We start from the raw sequence: 17,901 nt of genomic DNA, 5'->3' as shown, positions 1-17,901 counted from the left end.
TTATAATGGTAAGATTGGTAAAATATCAAAACAATTTTCCCTGCTCAAAGGCATTAGAATGATGGGGCCTCCATCCCTACACTAGGAATTAGGCTTGTGAATAGGGCCATTATTTTTGAAGTTCTCTTTTTCGGAACAAAATTCTCTCTCCCCCAGACGTTGCATGGATGGCTTTGTCAGCCAGGCTTCCCTGACTCTCCCTTTTCTAGGTTTCTGCTCTTCTAATAGAAACACTGCTTCTTTAGATTTGTCAATACCTTTGATCATATTATAAGGTATGGTTGGGGAAGAAAAATTTTCCTCTATCCTTTAATATTCTTCTACCTAGTCTGAGAATCAAATTGACAAAGGACAGATTAATGGGAGAAAATAAAATTTATGTGCATATGAGGGATCCACACAGACATGAGAGAAGAGGGGAGGGGTCTGGGACTTCAAAGGGAAGGAAAGCGACTTTCATGAAGATGAAAAAGTAAATGTTTGGTAAACATGTTTGCTGAGCCACTCAAACAATGAGACACAAAGAGGAATTTGATCAAACAGGCTTGCTGGGTTCCTTCTTGTCTATCATATCTAGTTCATAGTCTAATATAGTTATTTATGGTGCTAGCTCTCCGAGTGGGTCCTCCATATTTGTTTAGGTAGTTAGGGGGAAGTTCCAGGTTTCTTCCTGAGTGTTTATGGGCACTGGTTATTTTCAGCTTGAAATAATCTGCATACTAACGTGGCACATTTTAGAGGAGCCTGCCCTTGGCCCTTACAGTTTGATGAGGTCTGTAATTTACTGTCAGCAAAAAGTGTAATAGTAGCAGCCTGTGTGTGTGTGTGTGTGTGTGTGTGTGTGTGTTGCATTAAATTAAGGGCTGGCAATGACACTACTCGGGACTTTACACCCCAAGGGTGGTCAGCTATATTAATCAGGGAGTCCCTATTCCATATTATAGCTACAAATGCTTCTGTTAGCCATAGCTCAATTAAACCAGCAGCTTTGCTAAGTAGCAGAATGAAGGTTAGAAATTGGTTTTCACTGGTGGAATTAGTAGTTTGTTAGCTGGTATGACAGGTGAGAGAAATGGGCTCGAATTGGTAAAATCAATGATACTCAAGACATGCGTTGTTTAGAATATGTGAGACTTCTCACCCTTGCATCGACAGGTCATAAGAACCTAGCAAGTTGCAAGCTTGTTCCCTTAGGGATAATACTATAGGCTAAAACTCCAAATGGCCCTGTGTCCAGCTATGAACTCTGAGAGTTCCAGCTCCCTGATAATGGTTGAGGCCAACAGAATCCTCTCTCTGTGATTGTGGTGAGTCTACTTTGAGTGCCTTGCATTTCCTGCAAAATGATTGTCAGAGCACGTGAAACAACAGAGAGCTGGGACATCACTGAACTTAATATTCATAAAAACTGTTTTGTGCCTCAGATACATGGCTGCTTAATAAACATCTGAATAAATGGGCCCATATTCAGGTTATGTGCAGAGCCCTTAGGGAGCCTGGGGAGAATACTCCCTACCCAACGAGGAGGAACTGTTTATCTTGGGACCTTTACCTTCCTGGCAGGCACAGTTCTTAACAGATGACAATTCCTTGAGCAAATGTGAGAATAATTAATGAAGACAGAACATGTGGTGCCTTTTCAAGACTCACAAAATAAAAAAAAAATGATAGCCCTCGCAAATCTAAAATATAACCCTAACAATGGATCCCAGCAGAGATAAGCAAAGTGCTTTATAGAGCTTTGGACTAAGTCTTGACAGAGACCTCTTTGAAGACCTTTACGATAAATATCTAAACAAAGAATGGGTATATAAAACAGCTTAGTCTGACCCAAGGAAAAAGAGAACAATCCAAGACCTAGAGGACAAGGCAGAAGCTATTCTTTCTCTGACCAGTGTTGGAAGCTGTGCATCACTTCTGTTATGCTATATTCCTTAGAAGCCAACCACTAAGCCTGGCCCACACCCTAGAGGAGGGGAAATCATACTCCACCTTTTGGAGGAAGGAGCATCAGCGAACTTGTGGACAGATTTTAAAACCACCATTGCCTACATTAAAGATGTTATAGGACTTCTAAAATTCATATTTCTCTCAGGAGCAGTAATAGCTATGTTTCTCTTGAGCAACCACTTTGTTTTTATTTTACAGTATTGCGAATCACTCTGTAAATTGTGTTTTCCTCTTTTCTCAGCTGTCAAGAAGCACAAAATAAAAATTTGGCTCACCTCCAGCTTGTGTACGAGAACTCAAGGCATGTGTTTTATGGATTCAGCTCACCCATGACTTCATCTTATTTTTCCCATCCTTCTTTCATATTCACTTTCTCCTCATTCCCCCCCCATATATACATAGGAATGAATAGCATGATATAGATCTTTAACCCTACATACACACATACACCCAAATCCCTTTTGAAATAAGACCATGTATAAATAAAATAAATACAATTATTTTTCATCTTTTAAGATTTGCCATCACTTACATAGTTCTTTTGTTTTCGTAATAAAGATAACTACTGACTTTTTTCCATACATAATTAAACAACACAGAAAATCATGAAGTAAAAATACTCCCAAATCTCACCACCCAGGGAAACACATTATTAACATTTTGATTAATATCCTTCTAAATATCTCTTTATAAACAAACGGGCAATTCTATATAAATGGCTCTTTTTTTATTGAAGTATCATTGACCCACAGTGTTACATCAGTTTCAGGTGTACAACAGTGATGTGACAAATCTATGCCACAGTATGTTGTGCTCACCACAAGTGTAGCTCCCATCTGTCACCATACAAGGCTATTACAGTACCATTGACTATAGTCCCTATGCTGTACCTTTTATCCCCATGACTTATTCATTCCATGACTGGAAGCCTGTATCTCCCACTGCCCTTCACCCCTTTTGTCCATCCCCTACCGCCTCCCAAATGGATTTTTTTTTTAAAGTAGGCTCTACACCCAACATGGGACTTGAATTCACAACCCAGAGACCAAGAGTCACATGCTCTACCGACTGAGCCAGGCAGGTGCCCCTGGAATTTTTTCTTTTAAAGCTCACCATGCTATGTATGTTTTCTAGGTCAAATTAAAACAATGTTTATCATTCTTAGTAGCTGAATGGTGTTCAATTGTGCCATTATTTAACTACTGTGCTTTTTGACACTCAGCTCCCTGAACAGGTTAGAAAAAGCATTACCCCTACATTTATTATGCATCTTGCTGGGAATTTTACCTTTAAGAAGGTGAAGCATGGGGCACCTGGGTGGCTCAGTCGGTTGGGCAGCTGCCTTCAGCTCAGGTCATGAGCCCAGGGTCCCGGAATCAAGCCCCACATTGGGCTCCCTGCTCAGCGAGGAGTCTGCTTCTCCTTCTGACCCTCCCCGCTCTTGTATTCTCTCTCTCTCAAATAAATGAATAAAATCTTAAAAAAAAAAAGGTGAGGCCTGGTGGCTGAGACCATCAACTTTATATAGAATCTGGCTATGGGTTCATTATCTACTGCTCTAGTTTTGAAATCTCAAAGCTGGACTGAAGTGTTCTGCCTATGAGATAAAATACGGGTACTTTCCCCAAATTTACAGAAAAATTAAAATTGATAGATGGAATTTCCACAATATTGAAATTTACTCTCGTGTATATTATTACATTTTTAGCATATGCTACCACTGTCTTGTATTCAACTTTAATAAAAAATGGTAAAGAATTCACGCAAAACTTCATAATGAGTTATTTAATATATCAGAATTTCATGAGGGTCCGTGACTCTCAGAGGCTCGGTCATTAGAGATCTGGTTCCATCACATGGAAACGGAATATTCCTGAGCAAAACTGCACCCCCCGCCCCAATCCTGTCAAGAAAAAATAAATCGATTCAGCAAACCTAATTTGTTTTAAAATTTCAGTAACGAGGAACACTACATCAAAAACTAATGATGTAATGTAAGGTGATTAACATAACATAATAAAAAAATAAAATTTCAGTAACGAAAGGACTAGCGGAGAAAACAGGATACATTCAACATGTATTAAGCGCCGACTAAATGTGGAGAGCTGTGCTAAAAGACCGGGCGGTTCAGCCAAGGTGAGCCGGACGCAGCCCCTACCCCGCAGGAGCTCAGGACAGGTAAATGGTGCTGAGAGCTCTGGTGGATGATTAGGACTCGGGACAGGTGTCCCAGCCAGAAACCTCAAATTCTGAAAGCCATTACATCTCTGCCGCCTTGAAAGTCATGATTTCCCCTTATCCCTAATCATTTGGGCTCAATTCCGAAGAGGAGCAACAGAAACAAAAACACAACAACACGTCCCCACTCCTTCTCCCTCCCAAACACTGGATTATTTCTAAACTTTTCCCTCAGGATAATCAAGAGCACCTTCCGGTACAGTTACATCGCTTCCAGAAAACTACAAGTCCCATAGGCTGCACGCACAACCCAGGGGACACTCCCCGTTTCAGAACACCGCCTTACGCTCCAATCCTGAGCGGGGCCGGTGAGCCGTGGCCGCGCAGCCTGCTGGGACTTGTAGTCCGCTTCAGATTTCTTTTTCCCTGTCTGCGCAGACTCGCGCGGCCTGTGTTCGCCCTTCGGCCCCGCAGAAGCCCAGCCCAGACTTCAATGTTCCCCACCCACATCCCGCTCCATCCCCTCGGGGGCCAACCTCCTCCGGTCACGTGGGAAGCCGTTCATGCGGCGATTGGCCGTGGGGGTTCAGGGGCGGGGAGCGGGGGCCCTGAAAGGTTCCGTGCCCCTTGTCGGGCCGCTTGTTTGGCTGCTGCCGTCACCTCATGGCGACGCGGGTAGAGGAGGCAGCGCGGGGAAGAGGCGGCGGCGGCGCCGAAGAGGCTATTGAGGCCGGACGGGGCGGACGGCGACGCAGCCCGCGGCAAAAGGTCAGTCTGGGAGGCGTCCGCGTTGTTGTACGGCCGGGGGAATGCCCGGGCTAGATTTTTCGGGGTACACATCTTCACTCTCTCCGGTTACCTTTAGCCACGGGACGAACATCCGGCCTTTTTCCTTCCCGGGGGTGACGACAGTGGGAGCAGGTGGGGGAGGATTTGGGACTGGGATCGATGGGGAAGAAGGGAGCGAAGGTTGGGGTTTTGGGGCGCGCGGCAGAGGTGGGGAGAGGGCAGGGGGCGCAGCCTGGTGTGAGGGGGAAGGGGTGCGAGGCGGGGGCACGCCAGGTGTGACAGCCACGTGCGGCCGGCGCCGGGGAACCCCAGGCGCCAGGTGTTTCTTCTCCTAGCCCCCGCCCTCGGCGTGCTCCCAGTGCTCTCGGTGCTCTCCGTGCTCGCAGTGCCCCCGGCGCTGGCCGCCGCCGTCGGAGGGCTGCCTGGGTCAGCGGCTGGCCCTGCTCTTGCCGGGCAGGTGCGCAGGGCGCGCTGCGGGGTGCGCCCGGGCGGCGCGGGCGAGGCTGTTGCGCAGTAAGATAACCGCGCGGGAGCCGGGGTTGCACTGCGCCCCCCTTCCCCCGCCCCCCTGCCACTGCGCGGGCGGGCGAACGCCGCGGGGCTGGAGGGGCCATTCGGCTCCCGTGTCCCAGGGCTCGTCTCTGGGCACCACTGGCCTGGCTACACGTGGGACCGGCGATGGGAAGACGATGCTGGTGGACCTGGGTCCCGCAGGGTTGGGGGCAGCATCGCATGATAGCGGGTCTTCCCATTTAGCCCTTCCTCCCCTTTCTTGCTTTCTTTATTTACTCTTCTTTCCTTTCTTTTTTTGGGTGAACGGAAACTTGAGCGCCTCCCCCACCCTGGCCTTTGGTCTCTCTCAATCTGGGAGACAGGCTGGACCGTTCCCCTTGCCTTACTTGACTCACGTCAAGGAGTTTTCAGTGTCTCCCTGGATACAGGAAAATCGAGACCTTCAGAATGGGAGAATTCCACTTGTTCTGGAGTCAGTGGGTGGAGTTCGAAAAAGATTGCACAACAAATGGGGTACAGGGCTTTCAGGGCCCAGGAATGGAAATCCGCGGGGAAAGGCGCTGGAAAGGTGGAAACGCCTTTTTCCTTACAGTGGAACTTATTGAAACGTTCAACTTGTTGGACGGCCTGCTTGATCACTCAGTTATTTACTATTACTTAATTATGCATTTGAATACTCTCAAAAATCACTCCTGTGTGAAATTACGAAATAATATTTTTCTTATGAGATTTATAAGCTTGAAAAAGGAGAACAAAGGTTTGGTTTACATCTGAGCAAAATGTCAAGAATTGGCTTTTAGGGGCTTGTTTCTTTCTTTTCTTTTTTTAAAGATTTTATTTATTTGACAGAGACACAGCGAGAGAGGGAACACAAGCAGGGGGAGTGGGAGAGGGAGAAGCAGGCCCCTTGTGGAGCAGGGAGCTAGGGGCCTGTTTCTAAGGTCGAGTATTTTCATATCTCCCTGCATAAGGGTGTTACTACTACTCAGTTACCTCTCTTTCTTTGTACTCTAAAATAAAGATCCAGTACTTGAAGGACAGAAAAAGAAGCTGTGGACCGAATGTACTCTAGAGTTTCAAAACTGTCACTTTGGACACTTATTTATTCCCTGAGAGTGGGGAGCCAATCTCAGTGTTTGATTTCATAGATTCCCCAGGGGAGGACTCTGATAGAAAGCCATTGCAATTGAGGACATAAGTTCCCGTTTATGTCACTAGGATAAGGACCAAGAGTCTGAATTAGGAACTGAGGTTTAATCAACTAGCATTTTAAACGACCGAGATAAGAGGTAATGACCCTTTGAGGCAGCACTCTGGGTAACAGCTGGATATGAATAGTCATATGTGTCTGTACTGTCTCATTTTTGTTTTATCTCATGTACCTTTTTTCTTTGCTCATGTTTTTCTGGGCATCTTTTTTCCCTTTTGTTTTCCAACTGACTATGACCTGGAATTGAAATACATGATTAAATATTAGTTTTTAAATTTTTATTTAAAAAAATTGGGTGACTATCTTGTGTCTGCAAAACTCAGTTCTTTATGACCCCTAATTTTTTTTATTTCCTCTGGGTTACTAACTTGAAAGAATATTCCTAATTCTAACTTGTAGTGTATTTTTTCAGGAAGCAGAAATGATGTTTAACTAATTGGAATGTTTTGAAAATATTGAGGGAATTAAAGAAGAATGACTGTTTAGTCACTGACTTAAAGGGAAAAACAACTGGAGATGGGCTTTATTGGCTCCTAATTGTTTGAACCATCTACTTAGTCATTCTTCACCAACTCAGTTAATTGTGGCATTGTTTCATAACTACATGCATTTGAATGGTCTCTTGAGGTAACTCTTTTCTTCTAAGTTAATATTATAGTACATTTTTTTATTTTTAAGATTTTATTTATTAGAGCACGTGAGCGGGGGGAGGGAGGGTAGAGGGAGAAGCTGACTCCCCGCTGAGCAAGGAGCCCAGTGTGGGGCTCGATCCCAGGACCCCGGGATCACGACCTGAGCCGAAGGCAGACGCCTAACTGACTGAGCCACCCAAGCGCCCCTTATAGTACATTTCTCTTTTTTTCTTTTTTTATTATTATGTTAATCACCATACATTACATCATTAGTTTTTGATGTAGTGTTCCATGATTCATTGTTTGTGCATAACACCCAGTGCTCCACGCAGAATGTACCCTCTTTAAGACCCATCACCAGGCTAACCCATCCCTTATAGTACATTTCTAAGGGTCTCTTGAATTGTCTAAAACTGTGCTGATATGATAGCCACTAGCTGCATGTGGCTCTTTAAATGTTAATTGAAATTAAATAAGGGGCGCCTGCGTGGATCAGTCAGTTAAGCGTCTGCCTTCGGCTCGGGACCGAGCCCCACATCAGGCTTCCCCACTCAGCCCTTCTGCCCTCTGCCCTTCACCCTACTTCTGCTCTCTCTAGCTCTCTCTTTCTCTCTCTCTCTCAAATAAATCTTTTTTTTTTTTTTAAAGATTTTATTTATTTATTTGACACAGAGAGACAGCGAGAGAGGGAACACAAGCAGGGGGAGAGGCAGAGGGAGAGGGAGAAGCAGGCTTCCCGCTGAGCAGAGAGCCCGATGCGGGGCTCGATCCCAGGACCCTGGGATCATGACCTGAGCCGAAGGCAGTCGCTTAACCGACTGAGCCACCCAGGTGCCCCATCTCTCTCAGATAAATCTTAAAAAAATAATAAAAATAAACATTCCATTCTCTTTCATACTAGCCACATTTCAAGTGTTCAGTAGCCAAGGTGGCTAGTGGCTACTGTGTTAGAGAAGATCCAAAATATTTACATCATTGCATAAAATTCTGTTGGACAACATTGGTCTAAAAGGATGGGATATACATTGTCAAGTATTTCAGGCATTTTTTAGAACACCAAGGTCATGGGGCGCCTGGGTGGCTCCGTTGTTAGGCATCTGCCTTCGGCTCAGGTCATGATCCCAGGGTCCTGGGATCCAGCCCCACATCGGGTGCCCCGCTCAGCGAGGAGCCTGCTTCTCCCTCTCCCTCTGCCTGCCGTTCCCCCTGCTTGTGCGCTCTCTCTCTCTCTCAAATAAATAAATAAAATCTTAAAAAAAAAACACCAAAAAGTCATTACTCTGTAAATTTCTATGTAGAGTTTGTTTTAGGAGATTGAATTTTTAAAAAAATTAATAGACACTGGTTTTTGAGCAGTTTTAGGTTACAGAAAAATTGAGCATCAATTACAGAGTTCCCATATATTCCCTCACGCACATCGTTTCTCCTATTATTTACATCTTCCATTAGTGTGGTGCATTTGTTAGAATTGATGAGCCAGTATTGATACATTGCCATTAACAAAAGTCCGTAATTTGCATTGGGGTTCATTCTTGGTGTTGTACATTTTAAGAGTTTTGACAAATGTATAGTGACCTGCATCCACCATTACAGTATCCTACGGAATAGTTTTCACTGCCCTGAAAATCCCCCATTTATCCCTCCTTCCATTCCCCTGAACCATTGGTAGCCACTGATCTTTTTACTATCTGTATCGTTTTTCCTTTTCCAGAATGTCTAAGGTAGGTTTGTTTTGGTTTTTAATAATAGAGTTTTGATGGGGAATGTTAAAAATGATTGAACTACTGTTAAACTTATTTATAGGGGCGCCTGGGTGGCTCAGTCTCGGTTGGGCGTCTGCCTTCGGCTCGGGTCATGATCACCGGGTCCTGGGATGGAATCCCATATTGGGCTCCCTGCTCAGCGTGGAGCCTGCTTCTCCCTCTCCTATTCTCCCTGCTTGTGTTCTCTCTCTTGCTATCTCTGTCGCTATCTCTGTCTCTCTCAAATAAATAAAATCTTTAAAAAAAAAACCCTTATTTTTACGTCAGTAAACCATTTGGAAGGATAAAGATATGTAACCAAGGCTCAAATTAACAAAATCTTACATTTACATCGTGCCCCATAATTTTTACAGCATATTTGCACTTTTGTTGACTAATTTTTTTTATTTTAAAGATTTTGTTTATCTGACAGAGAGAGAGAGACACAGAGAGAGGGAACACAAGCAGGGGGAGTGGGGGAGGGAGAAGCAGGCCTCCTGCTGAGCAGGGGGCGTGATGTGGGGACTGGATCCCAGGACCCTGGGATGGTGACCTGAGCCAAAGGTGAGCCACCCAGGTGCCCTTTTGTTAACTCTTTAGCATCACTGGATGCTATGGAGAAGGCTGGAGGAACTGTCATTGCCCTCATTTACAGATGACAAACTGCTCAGCAAGGTCAAGTGATTTGCCCAAGGGGTGAAGCCAAGTCTAAAAACCAATACCCTTTCATCTAGACTATGATAATAAGTAGTATACTAGTGGGTGAATAGTATGGATTTTGGAGTCAAGACTCTTGGCTCTCTGCCACTTACTTTACTAGCTGTGCAACCTTGGGTGAGTTTCTCAATCTTTCTGAGCCTCAGTTGCATCATCTGTAAAGTGGCGATGATGCTAACACCTACCACATAGGATTGTTGTGAAGAATAAGAGTTGATGAGAAGTATTCGGCACAGTGCCAGGCATGTAGAATTTTACTTGATCTGGTAGGGAGAATATACGAAAGATCCATTTCTCTTGCTTTTAGGGTGCTATTAATTTTGTAAATCTACCTACCAAGCTTTGTAGTTTTCTTTCTTCCCAGAATCTCTCTATGATAGGTAAAATGAGAAGTCCAGTCAGGGTGTGGCAAGAGTATGGGGTAGGAAGAAACCATTTCATTATCTTGTTTTTCTCCCCATTTGTGGATTTGAATCTCCACTCTTCTGGCACAGAGATTAAATAATAAAGTGACCTTCTCTTTACAACGTTGTTGTCTATTTTCAAACTTTGGTCGATTTCATTTTCAAAGGGAACCAAAGAGGCAAAGCAGTAATGAGAGTAGACCAGATATAGCACATTCCTTTAGTAATTCTATGTTTTTAGATCATAATATGCCACATTTATATGCTGTATTACTAGAAGGTGGTTTGTATGTTTTGTGTGTCATTTATATTGTTTTTGACTAGAGAAGTGGTTTTTTATTTTTTTAAAGGTTTTGTTTATTTGACAGAGAGATACAGTGAGAGAGGGAACACAAGCAGGGGCAGTGGGAGAGGGAGAAGCAGGCTTCCCGCTGAGCAGGGAGCCTGATGCGGGGCTCGATCCCAGGACCCTGGGATCATGACCTGAGCCGAAGGCAGACGCTTAACGACTGAGCCACCCAGGCGCCCCTAGAGAAGTGGTTTTTTTCTTTTGTTTTTTTTTTTTGGTTTGTTTGTCTTTGTGTTGTTTTGTTTTTGTTTTTTAAAGATTTTTTATTTATTTATTTGACAGAGAGCGTGAGAGCAGGAACACAAGTAGGGGAAGTGGGAGAGGGAGAAGCAGGCTTCCCGCGGAGCAGGGAGCCCATTGCGGGGCTTGATCCCAGGATCCCGGGATCATGACCTGAGCTGAAGGCAGATGCTTGACGACTGAGCCACCCAGGCGCCCCTTTGTTTTTGTTTTTAAGTAGGCTCCATGTCCAGCTTGGAGCCCAAAGTGGGACTTGAACTCACGACCCTCAGATCAAGGCCTGAGCTGATAGGAAGAGTTGGACACTTAACTGCCTGAGCCACCCAGACGCCTCAAGAAGTTTTTTTTTGTAACTGAAGTATAGTTGACATGTAAGGTTACATTAGTTTTGGGTATACAACATAGTGATTCAACAAGTCTATACAATATGGTGAATTACGCATTTACCACAAGTGTAGCTCCCATCTGTCACCATGTAGTGCTGTTACAATACCTTTGACTATATTCCCTGTGCTGTACCTTTTATTCCTGTGATTTATTCATTCTATAACTGGAAGCCTATACCTGTCACTCCCCTTCACCCATTTTGCCCATCCTCCCACCACCTTCCCCTCTGACAGCCATCAGTTCTCTGTATTTATGGGTCTGTTTGTTCTTTTTGTTTGTTTATTTGTTTTGGTTTTTTAAGATTCCACATACAAATGAAGTCATGGTATTTGTCTTTCTCTGACTTTTCTTACCATAGTGCCCTCTAGGTCCATCCAGTTGACTAGAGAAGTTTTATGTAGGAATGTATATGTCAAATCTAGATGCCATAAAACCAGGTGTGTGTGATTTGCTTGTGTATGGGATTCTTTACAGAAGTCTTCACTATAATAGATTTTTTAATAATATGCTGTTCACATTTTACACTTTACAGAGAGCTCTCTTTCAAAGGAAAGAAATTTGAGCCCTCTCTGTTTCCTGCAATGTGCTAGGCACTTAAAATGTGCTCCCATTCTAATATCTGCTTACCTTTGCAGAGTGGGTGATATTCCCAGGTGGATAGGTACGACATCTGAGGCTCAGTCAAGTAACAGAAAACTTGCTTAAATAACATAGCTCAGAGTTGCTGAAGTTGGCCTAGAGTTGATACGTAATTGTGCAACCGATGTACTCTACTGCATGGACAGTTTCTGCTTACCTAGCACATTGTAATCTAACATCCCAAAGAAATTCCTTTGCCTTTTCCTCCCCTACTCTCCCCCTTCCCCCTCATTCAGTTCCTTTTGGTTGGGTTCTAAACTGCTTATCAGTAACTTTTAGTTACTATAACAGATGTGACAGTATTTTAAATGTATAAAATAATTACAAATTTAATGTAGTATTCATTAACACTGAGAATTAGCTATGTTTAAATTTTTCCCAAGTGGAGCATTTCCAGAAGAAAATAAAAATAGGTCAGGTGACCCTTTAAGGATTTGAACCCTGAGAGTATATTTTTATGATTCAATTCATTTCCTAGTTGAAACTCTCTTGGTACTTAGAACTACTTAAATTTTATTACTTGATGGAAAAGACATAAAATAACCAGTGTCGTCCTCCTGTGCTATCAAAATAATTTCCTTAGCATTTATTGCTCAGGGTGTTGATTTGCATTCTGTGTTACATTTCCAAAATATCCCCCAGAACGACCCCCATTATCCCCAACTTCGCATTCTGTAGTCTCCCATAAGTAATATTGCTAAACCAGCACTTCTCCACTTTTTTTCTTTCCCTACTTCAGAAAGGTCAGTGTAGAATGGTTTGGCAAGGAAGATGTGCCAGTAGCTTAGAAGCACATTTTGCCAAGTATTTTATGATTTGGGCCATATTAAAAGTGAGAACGTAGGCATTTTGCATAATTTGCAAATGCATCCTTATTCAGATATTATTGTAACAGTTTTGCATGCTACAGTTTATATTGACTATATCTAATATTACAACTCTAGAAGGTAGGTAATGTGTATCCCTAGTTTACAGACAGGAAACTGAGAGGTTGATCTCCCTCATGGCTGCATAGGAGGCAGTAAGTGGTCTGTTTGAAGGTCAGACTTTTTGGGCTCCAAAAGTTGTTACCCATGTGCCATATGTCTTGTGCTCTCTCTCTTTTTTTTTTAAAGATTTATTTATTGTTTATTTTGAGAGAGTGAGAATGAGAGAGAGAGAGAGTACATGAGGGGGGGAGGGTCAAAGGGAGAAGCAGACTCCCGCCGAGCAGGGAACCCGATGCGAGACTCGACCCCGGGACTCCAGGATCATGACCTGAGCCGAAGGCAGTCGCCCAACCAACTGAGCCACCCAGGTGCCCTGTCTTGTGCTCTCTTAACACATTTCTTGAGAATAGTGAATAAAAACATGCTCCTTGTTGAATGTAAGCTAAACTTGGTGGTGGGTCAAAAGAGTGATCATTTTTTGTTAAATGAAAAGATTGTGAAGGGTGGATTGGATCACTGGGGATATAGAAAAGCCATTATGATCTGGAAAGTTTTGAGGGGAATTTGGACCCTTACAGGTTTCATACCTTTTGTTTCACTGAGGCTTTACGTCAACCTTAAGGTAAATTATTTAGGAGGTATGCTGTACTTTAACTCTCTGCAAAAGCACCTCCAGGTGTAATTTGGATACATTGAAAGAGGGTTTAGAGAGACCTTTTTGTAAAAACCTGTCTTAAAGTCCACACAACACAGTGTTAACAAAGAGCTAAAGTGGTCTGGGTAAGTAGGACAAGGAAAAAGAGAAAGCTTGATGTTCAGAGGTACATCATGGTTGGTCCATGTGGAGCTGGTGAAGTGTGACTTCATAAAATTGGGACGGGTTGTTCCATTTAGGTAACCCATAAAAGTAGAAGACCATTTTTCGTCTTTTTTTTTTAAAGATTTTATTTATTTATTTGACAGAGAGACCGCAAGAGAGGGAACACAAGCAGGGGGAGTGGGAGAGGGAGAAGCCGGCCTCCCGCCAAGCAGGGGACCTGATGCGGGACTTGATCCCAGGACCCTGAGATCATGACCCAAGCCGAAGACAGTCGCTTAACGACTGAGCCACCCAGGCGCCCTGAAGACCATTTTACATCTCAAGAGTCTGTGGCTTGAAGATACTAATTGTGTGACCCAGGCCCTGCACCTCTGCAAAATAGGTCAGGCCCAAGTATATTTCAGCAGCTTTGGGCATTGAAATTTTGGGGTTTCCTGATATTTTTGCTGCCTAGATAGGTGTTTAGGCTAATGCTGCAGGTATCTTTCAGTTTGCAGATTATCAATGAATTAAACAGTTTTAGAGCTAGAAATGATTCTGCAAATCATGGAGTTCAGCACCCTTTATTTTTATAAAATAAATAGTCATAGAAATTAAATGCAAAATCTAATGCCGTCATCCTTGTTTTAAAAGGCAAATGATGTGCATAGTCTAATACAGATGTTAGCACCTACCACAGATGTTAGTAGTATCTACTTACTACTATAAGAGAGATCATAAGGCTAAAGAAACTGTGTCCCAACTAGACCTTTTCCGGACCTCTTTGCTCATTTCTTGGCTTCTTCACCAGTGGGGGAAATCCGGTTCCCTCATCCTAACTTCAGTGCTGGTTTCCCTCTTTTTTTCTCATTTACCTATTAATGCCTCTGTGTGCTTCCGTGCTCAAAACATATTGCGACAGATCGTTGGCAGCCTTTTGCTGCCAAAAGTTAGAAGTTGGGACAACTCCTAGAACTTATTGCCTCCAGTTTATATCCCTCCTCAGAACTCTGTCATTGCTCTGGTTTTATTCATGTATTAATTTATGTTTTTGGTTAACAGCTTTATTGAGGTATAATTCACATACCATACAATTCACCCACTTAAAGTGTACAGTTCAGTGGTTTTTAGTGTACTCACAGTTTTGTGACCATCACCACATTTATTTTTAACATAACCTTGGAAGAACAGATTCTCTGGAATGATATAGAGAAAGCTAAGAATTCAGTCTCTGCTTTCTAAGCCCTTAGGTTCATGACCGAGGACAAACTACTTTAAATTATATCAGTGAGCCTCTTTGTTCATCATTCCTGCCTATTAGGTAGTTCTGAGGATTAAATGAGGAAGTATATAAAGTACTGTTGGAGAGGCTTCTGAATGAGCCAGAGGAAATTTGCCTTCTGACTCCCTGTCTTTGTACTTGGTACCAGGGCCGTATTCCCTAGAGATGGTATCTGCTTGGTTAAGGGTACCAAAATAAGGAACCCTCTCAGACCATGGTTTGAGTGTGTTGGCCTTCTAGTCTCTCTGTTCCTGTTCCACCGCAACCAGGACAGCAGTTCTCAAACATTTTGGTTTCAGGATCTTTTTGCATAATTTATAACTATGTTTTTGTTTTTGTGGGTTATATCTAATATAGATTCCCATATTAGAAATTAAAACAAATTTTAAATTATCATTCATTTAAAATGAACTCATATTGTACTAATTATCTATTGCTGTGTAACAAATCACCCCAAAACTTAGTGCTTGAAACAACGTTTATGATCTCACTCTTTCTATAGGTCAGGAATCTGGGTGTGGCTTAGTTGGGTTCTCTGCTTCAGGGTCTCATGGACTGCAGTCATCTGAAGACTTGATGGGGATGGATCCACTTCCTAGCTCACTCATGTGGTTATTGGCAGGATTCAATTCCTTATGAGCTGTTGGCTCCGTGGGTGCCCTTGGTTCCTTGCTACATGGGCTTTTCCATAGGCATCTCACAACATAGCTGCTGGCTTCATCAGAATGAGCAAGACTGTCAGCAGAAGAGAGAAGGAAGTTGCATTCTTTTGTCACATGACCATAGAGGTGACAGCCCCTCACTTTTGCCAGATTCTCTCTTCATTAGAAGTCAGTCACTAGGTCTAGCCTGCATTCAAGGGGAGGGGATTGTACAAGGTTGTGACTACCAGGAGGATCACTGGGGTCATTGGGGGCCATGTCAGAAGCTGCCTGCCACATATCAGCATAATGGTTTTTGAAAATTAAATACTGATTTTCCAAAATAACAGACTCCTAAATACAGAGAACAAACTGGTGGTTGCCAGAGGAGAGGTGGGGTGGGGGAATGGCTGAAATAGATGAAGGGAATTTAAAAAAAAATCAAGATGTCTTGATTTTTCTTTTTTAAGTGAGAAGAGTGGCATTATTTATTTATTTTTTTTAAGATTTTATTTATTTGACAGAGAGAGTGAGAGAGCACAAGCAGGGGGAACAGTAGAGGGAGAGGGAGAAGCAGACTCCCCACCAAGCAGGGAGCCTGATGTGGGGCTCTATCCCAGGACCCTGGGATCATGAACTGAGCCAAAGGTAGACGCTTAACCATCTGAGCCACCCAGGCGCCCCAAGAGTGGCATTATTTTATGTTTTTGCAGGTTTCTTTAATGAATGGCTTAATAGCTGAATTGTCTCATCTGCTTCTGGATTCAGTTGGTGACAATATGCCATTGTAGTTGAAGTATACACAGTCTGGCCTTACACATGTATGTAGTTGGAGCAGGGAGGAGTGTTTTAATAGCTTTTTTAGACAGTTGTGGAAATTCTTTGATATTACACCAAAACTTGGCAAGTAGTAGTTCTTGCCATTGTGGGATCTGAAACTTTACTGAACTTTTAGTACTGTCATATTAAAATCTAATGGTCTGTTTTGCACTTTGAATGGATGTTCTTTTCCCCATGCATCATTTTGTAATATCATCTGTTAGTTATTTGAAAAGTATTGGTTTACCAAATTGTATCGATCTTCCAAATGTTGACACATTTTGCTATATAATATCAAAATAATGTTAGTATCACTACTGATGTCATCAGGAGAGTTTTTTTTTTAATATTATTCAGATGTACAGCATAGTGATTTAACAATTCTTTACATTACTCAGTGCTTACTACCATAACTATAGTCTCCATATGTCACCGTACAGTGTTATTATATTATTCACTGCAGTTCCTATGTTGTACAGAAAAGTCCTAAGTATTGGGAAGCTCTCAAACTCATGGTAGCAGATAGTTTTAAAAAAATTCTAAATTTTCCTTAAAAACTCAAATTTTATCATTGGCAACAAATACTATCTGTTGTTTGCCTTGAAGTAACAGGCTCACTTCACTAATATATATATATACACACACACACATATATATATATTTTTTAATTTGACAGAGACAGCAAGAGAGGGATCACAAGCAGGGGGAGTGGGAGAGGGAGAAGCAGGCTTCCCGCCGAGCAGGGAGCCCGATGCAGGGCTTGATCCCAGGACCCTGGGATCATGACCTGAGCCAAAGGCAGACGCTTAACAACTGAGCCACCTAGGCGTCCCATCACTGTATATATTTTGGAGAATACGTTTGCCAAATACCCAAGTCTGAAGTCTGAATAAGTCTGGTTGGGCTTGTAGTTCAAACAGCTGCATTAGTGGTTTTCTTTACGATCCCATCACACTTTGGTGTGCAGCAGAAGTGCTTTATGTGTACTTTCTATGTCTTCACACAGTTAAAAAGATGTGTACTCATTGATTGAGATTTAATAAAAATTTGTAATTTTATTGCTTCCTCAAGGGCATTTTTAAGTAAAAATGCCCCCTCCCCCTCCATTTAGAGTACATGGTGGTGAAGAACACCATGACTTAGAGTTTGGTGCCTCTGCCTTGATTTCTTTACTGCTTTTGTACCATTAGTGCAAATGTTAACACCAAAAGACCAATAATATCTCTGTATTATTATGAAAGTAATGTTTGAGGTTGCATACTGTCTGGAAGGGTCCACAGGGACCATACTTTGAGAACCACTGCCCCTGAGTTTTCTCAGAAGTGGGCTCTGCTTTTCCTTGTTTTCCTGTTTTTTTTTTTTCCCCCCAAGACCATTCTGTCAGAAGAGAATAGGCTTATTTTTCCTGGCCCTATTCCTAAACCTTGTTCTAGGAATGTGGAATCCCAATTATTACTGACTCAACTGCTTTATCTTGTTAATGGAGCAATTCAGTAATCCTAGCAACCAGAATATTTTTACATTTAATTCCTAATGGCCAGTATAAAGTTAGGTTTTATTTGCTAAAGGCTTGAAGAACATTCTAAACCAAAGTACATTCATCATGATTCTTTCGTGTGTGTGTGTGTTGGGGGGGGGGGGTAAAATATGCATAACGTAAAGTTTACCATTTTAACCCTTT

The 17,901-nt window shown here is 42.7% G+C and overlaps 1 protein-coding gene across 1 annotated transcript in view; it reads left to right on the top strand.

The window, feature by feature from the left end:
• The first annotated feature begins 4,746 nt into the window (after positions 1-4,746).
• TXLNG (taxilin gamma) overlaps positions 4,747-17,901 on the top strand; it is a 64,356-nt gene continuing 51,201 nt past the window's right edge. Inside the window, exon 1 of the mRNA XM_027607568.2 lies at positions 4,747-4,896. Coding sequence (XP_027463369.1) covers positions 4,792-4,896 — 105 coding nt within the window. The 5' untranslated portion in view covers positions 4,747-4,791. The remainder of the gene's footprint in view (positions 4,897-17,901) is intronic.

Source organism: Zalophus californianus, chromosome X (assembly GCF_009762305.2).
Source record: "Zalophus californianus isolate mZalCal1 chromosome X, mZalCal1.pri.v2, whole genome shotgun sequence".
Taxonomy (NCBI): Eukaryota; Metazoa; Chordata; class Mammalia; order Carnivora; family Otariidae; genus Zalophus; species Zalophus californianus.
The sequence above is the reverse complement of the archived record's forward strand: the minus strand, read 5'-3'. Positions and strand labels throughout refer to the sequence as shown.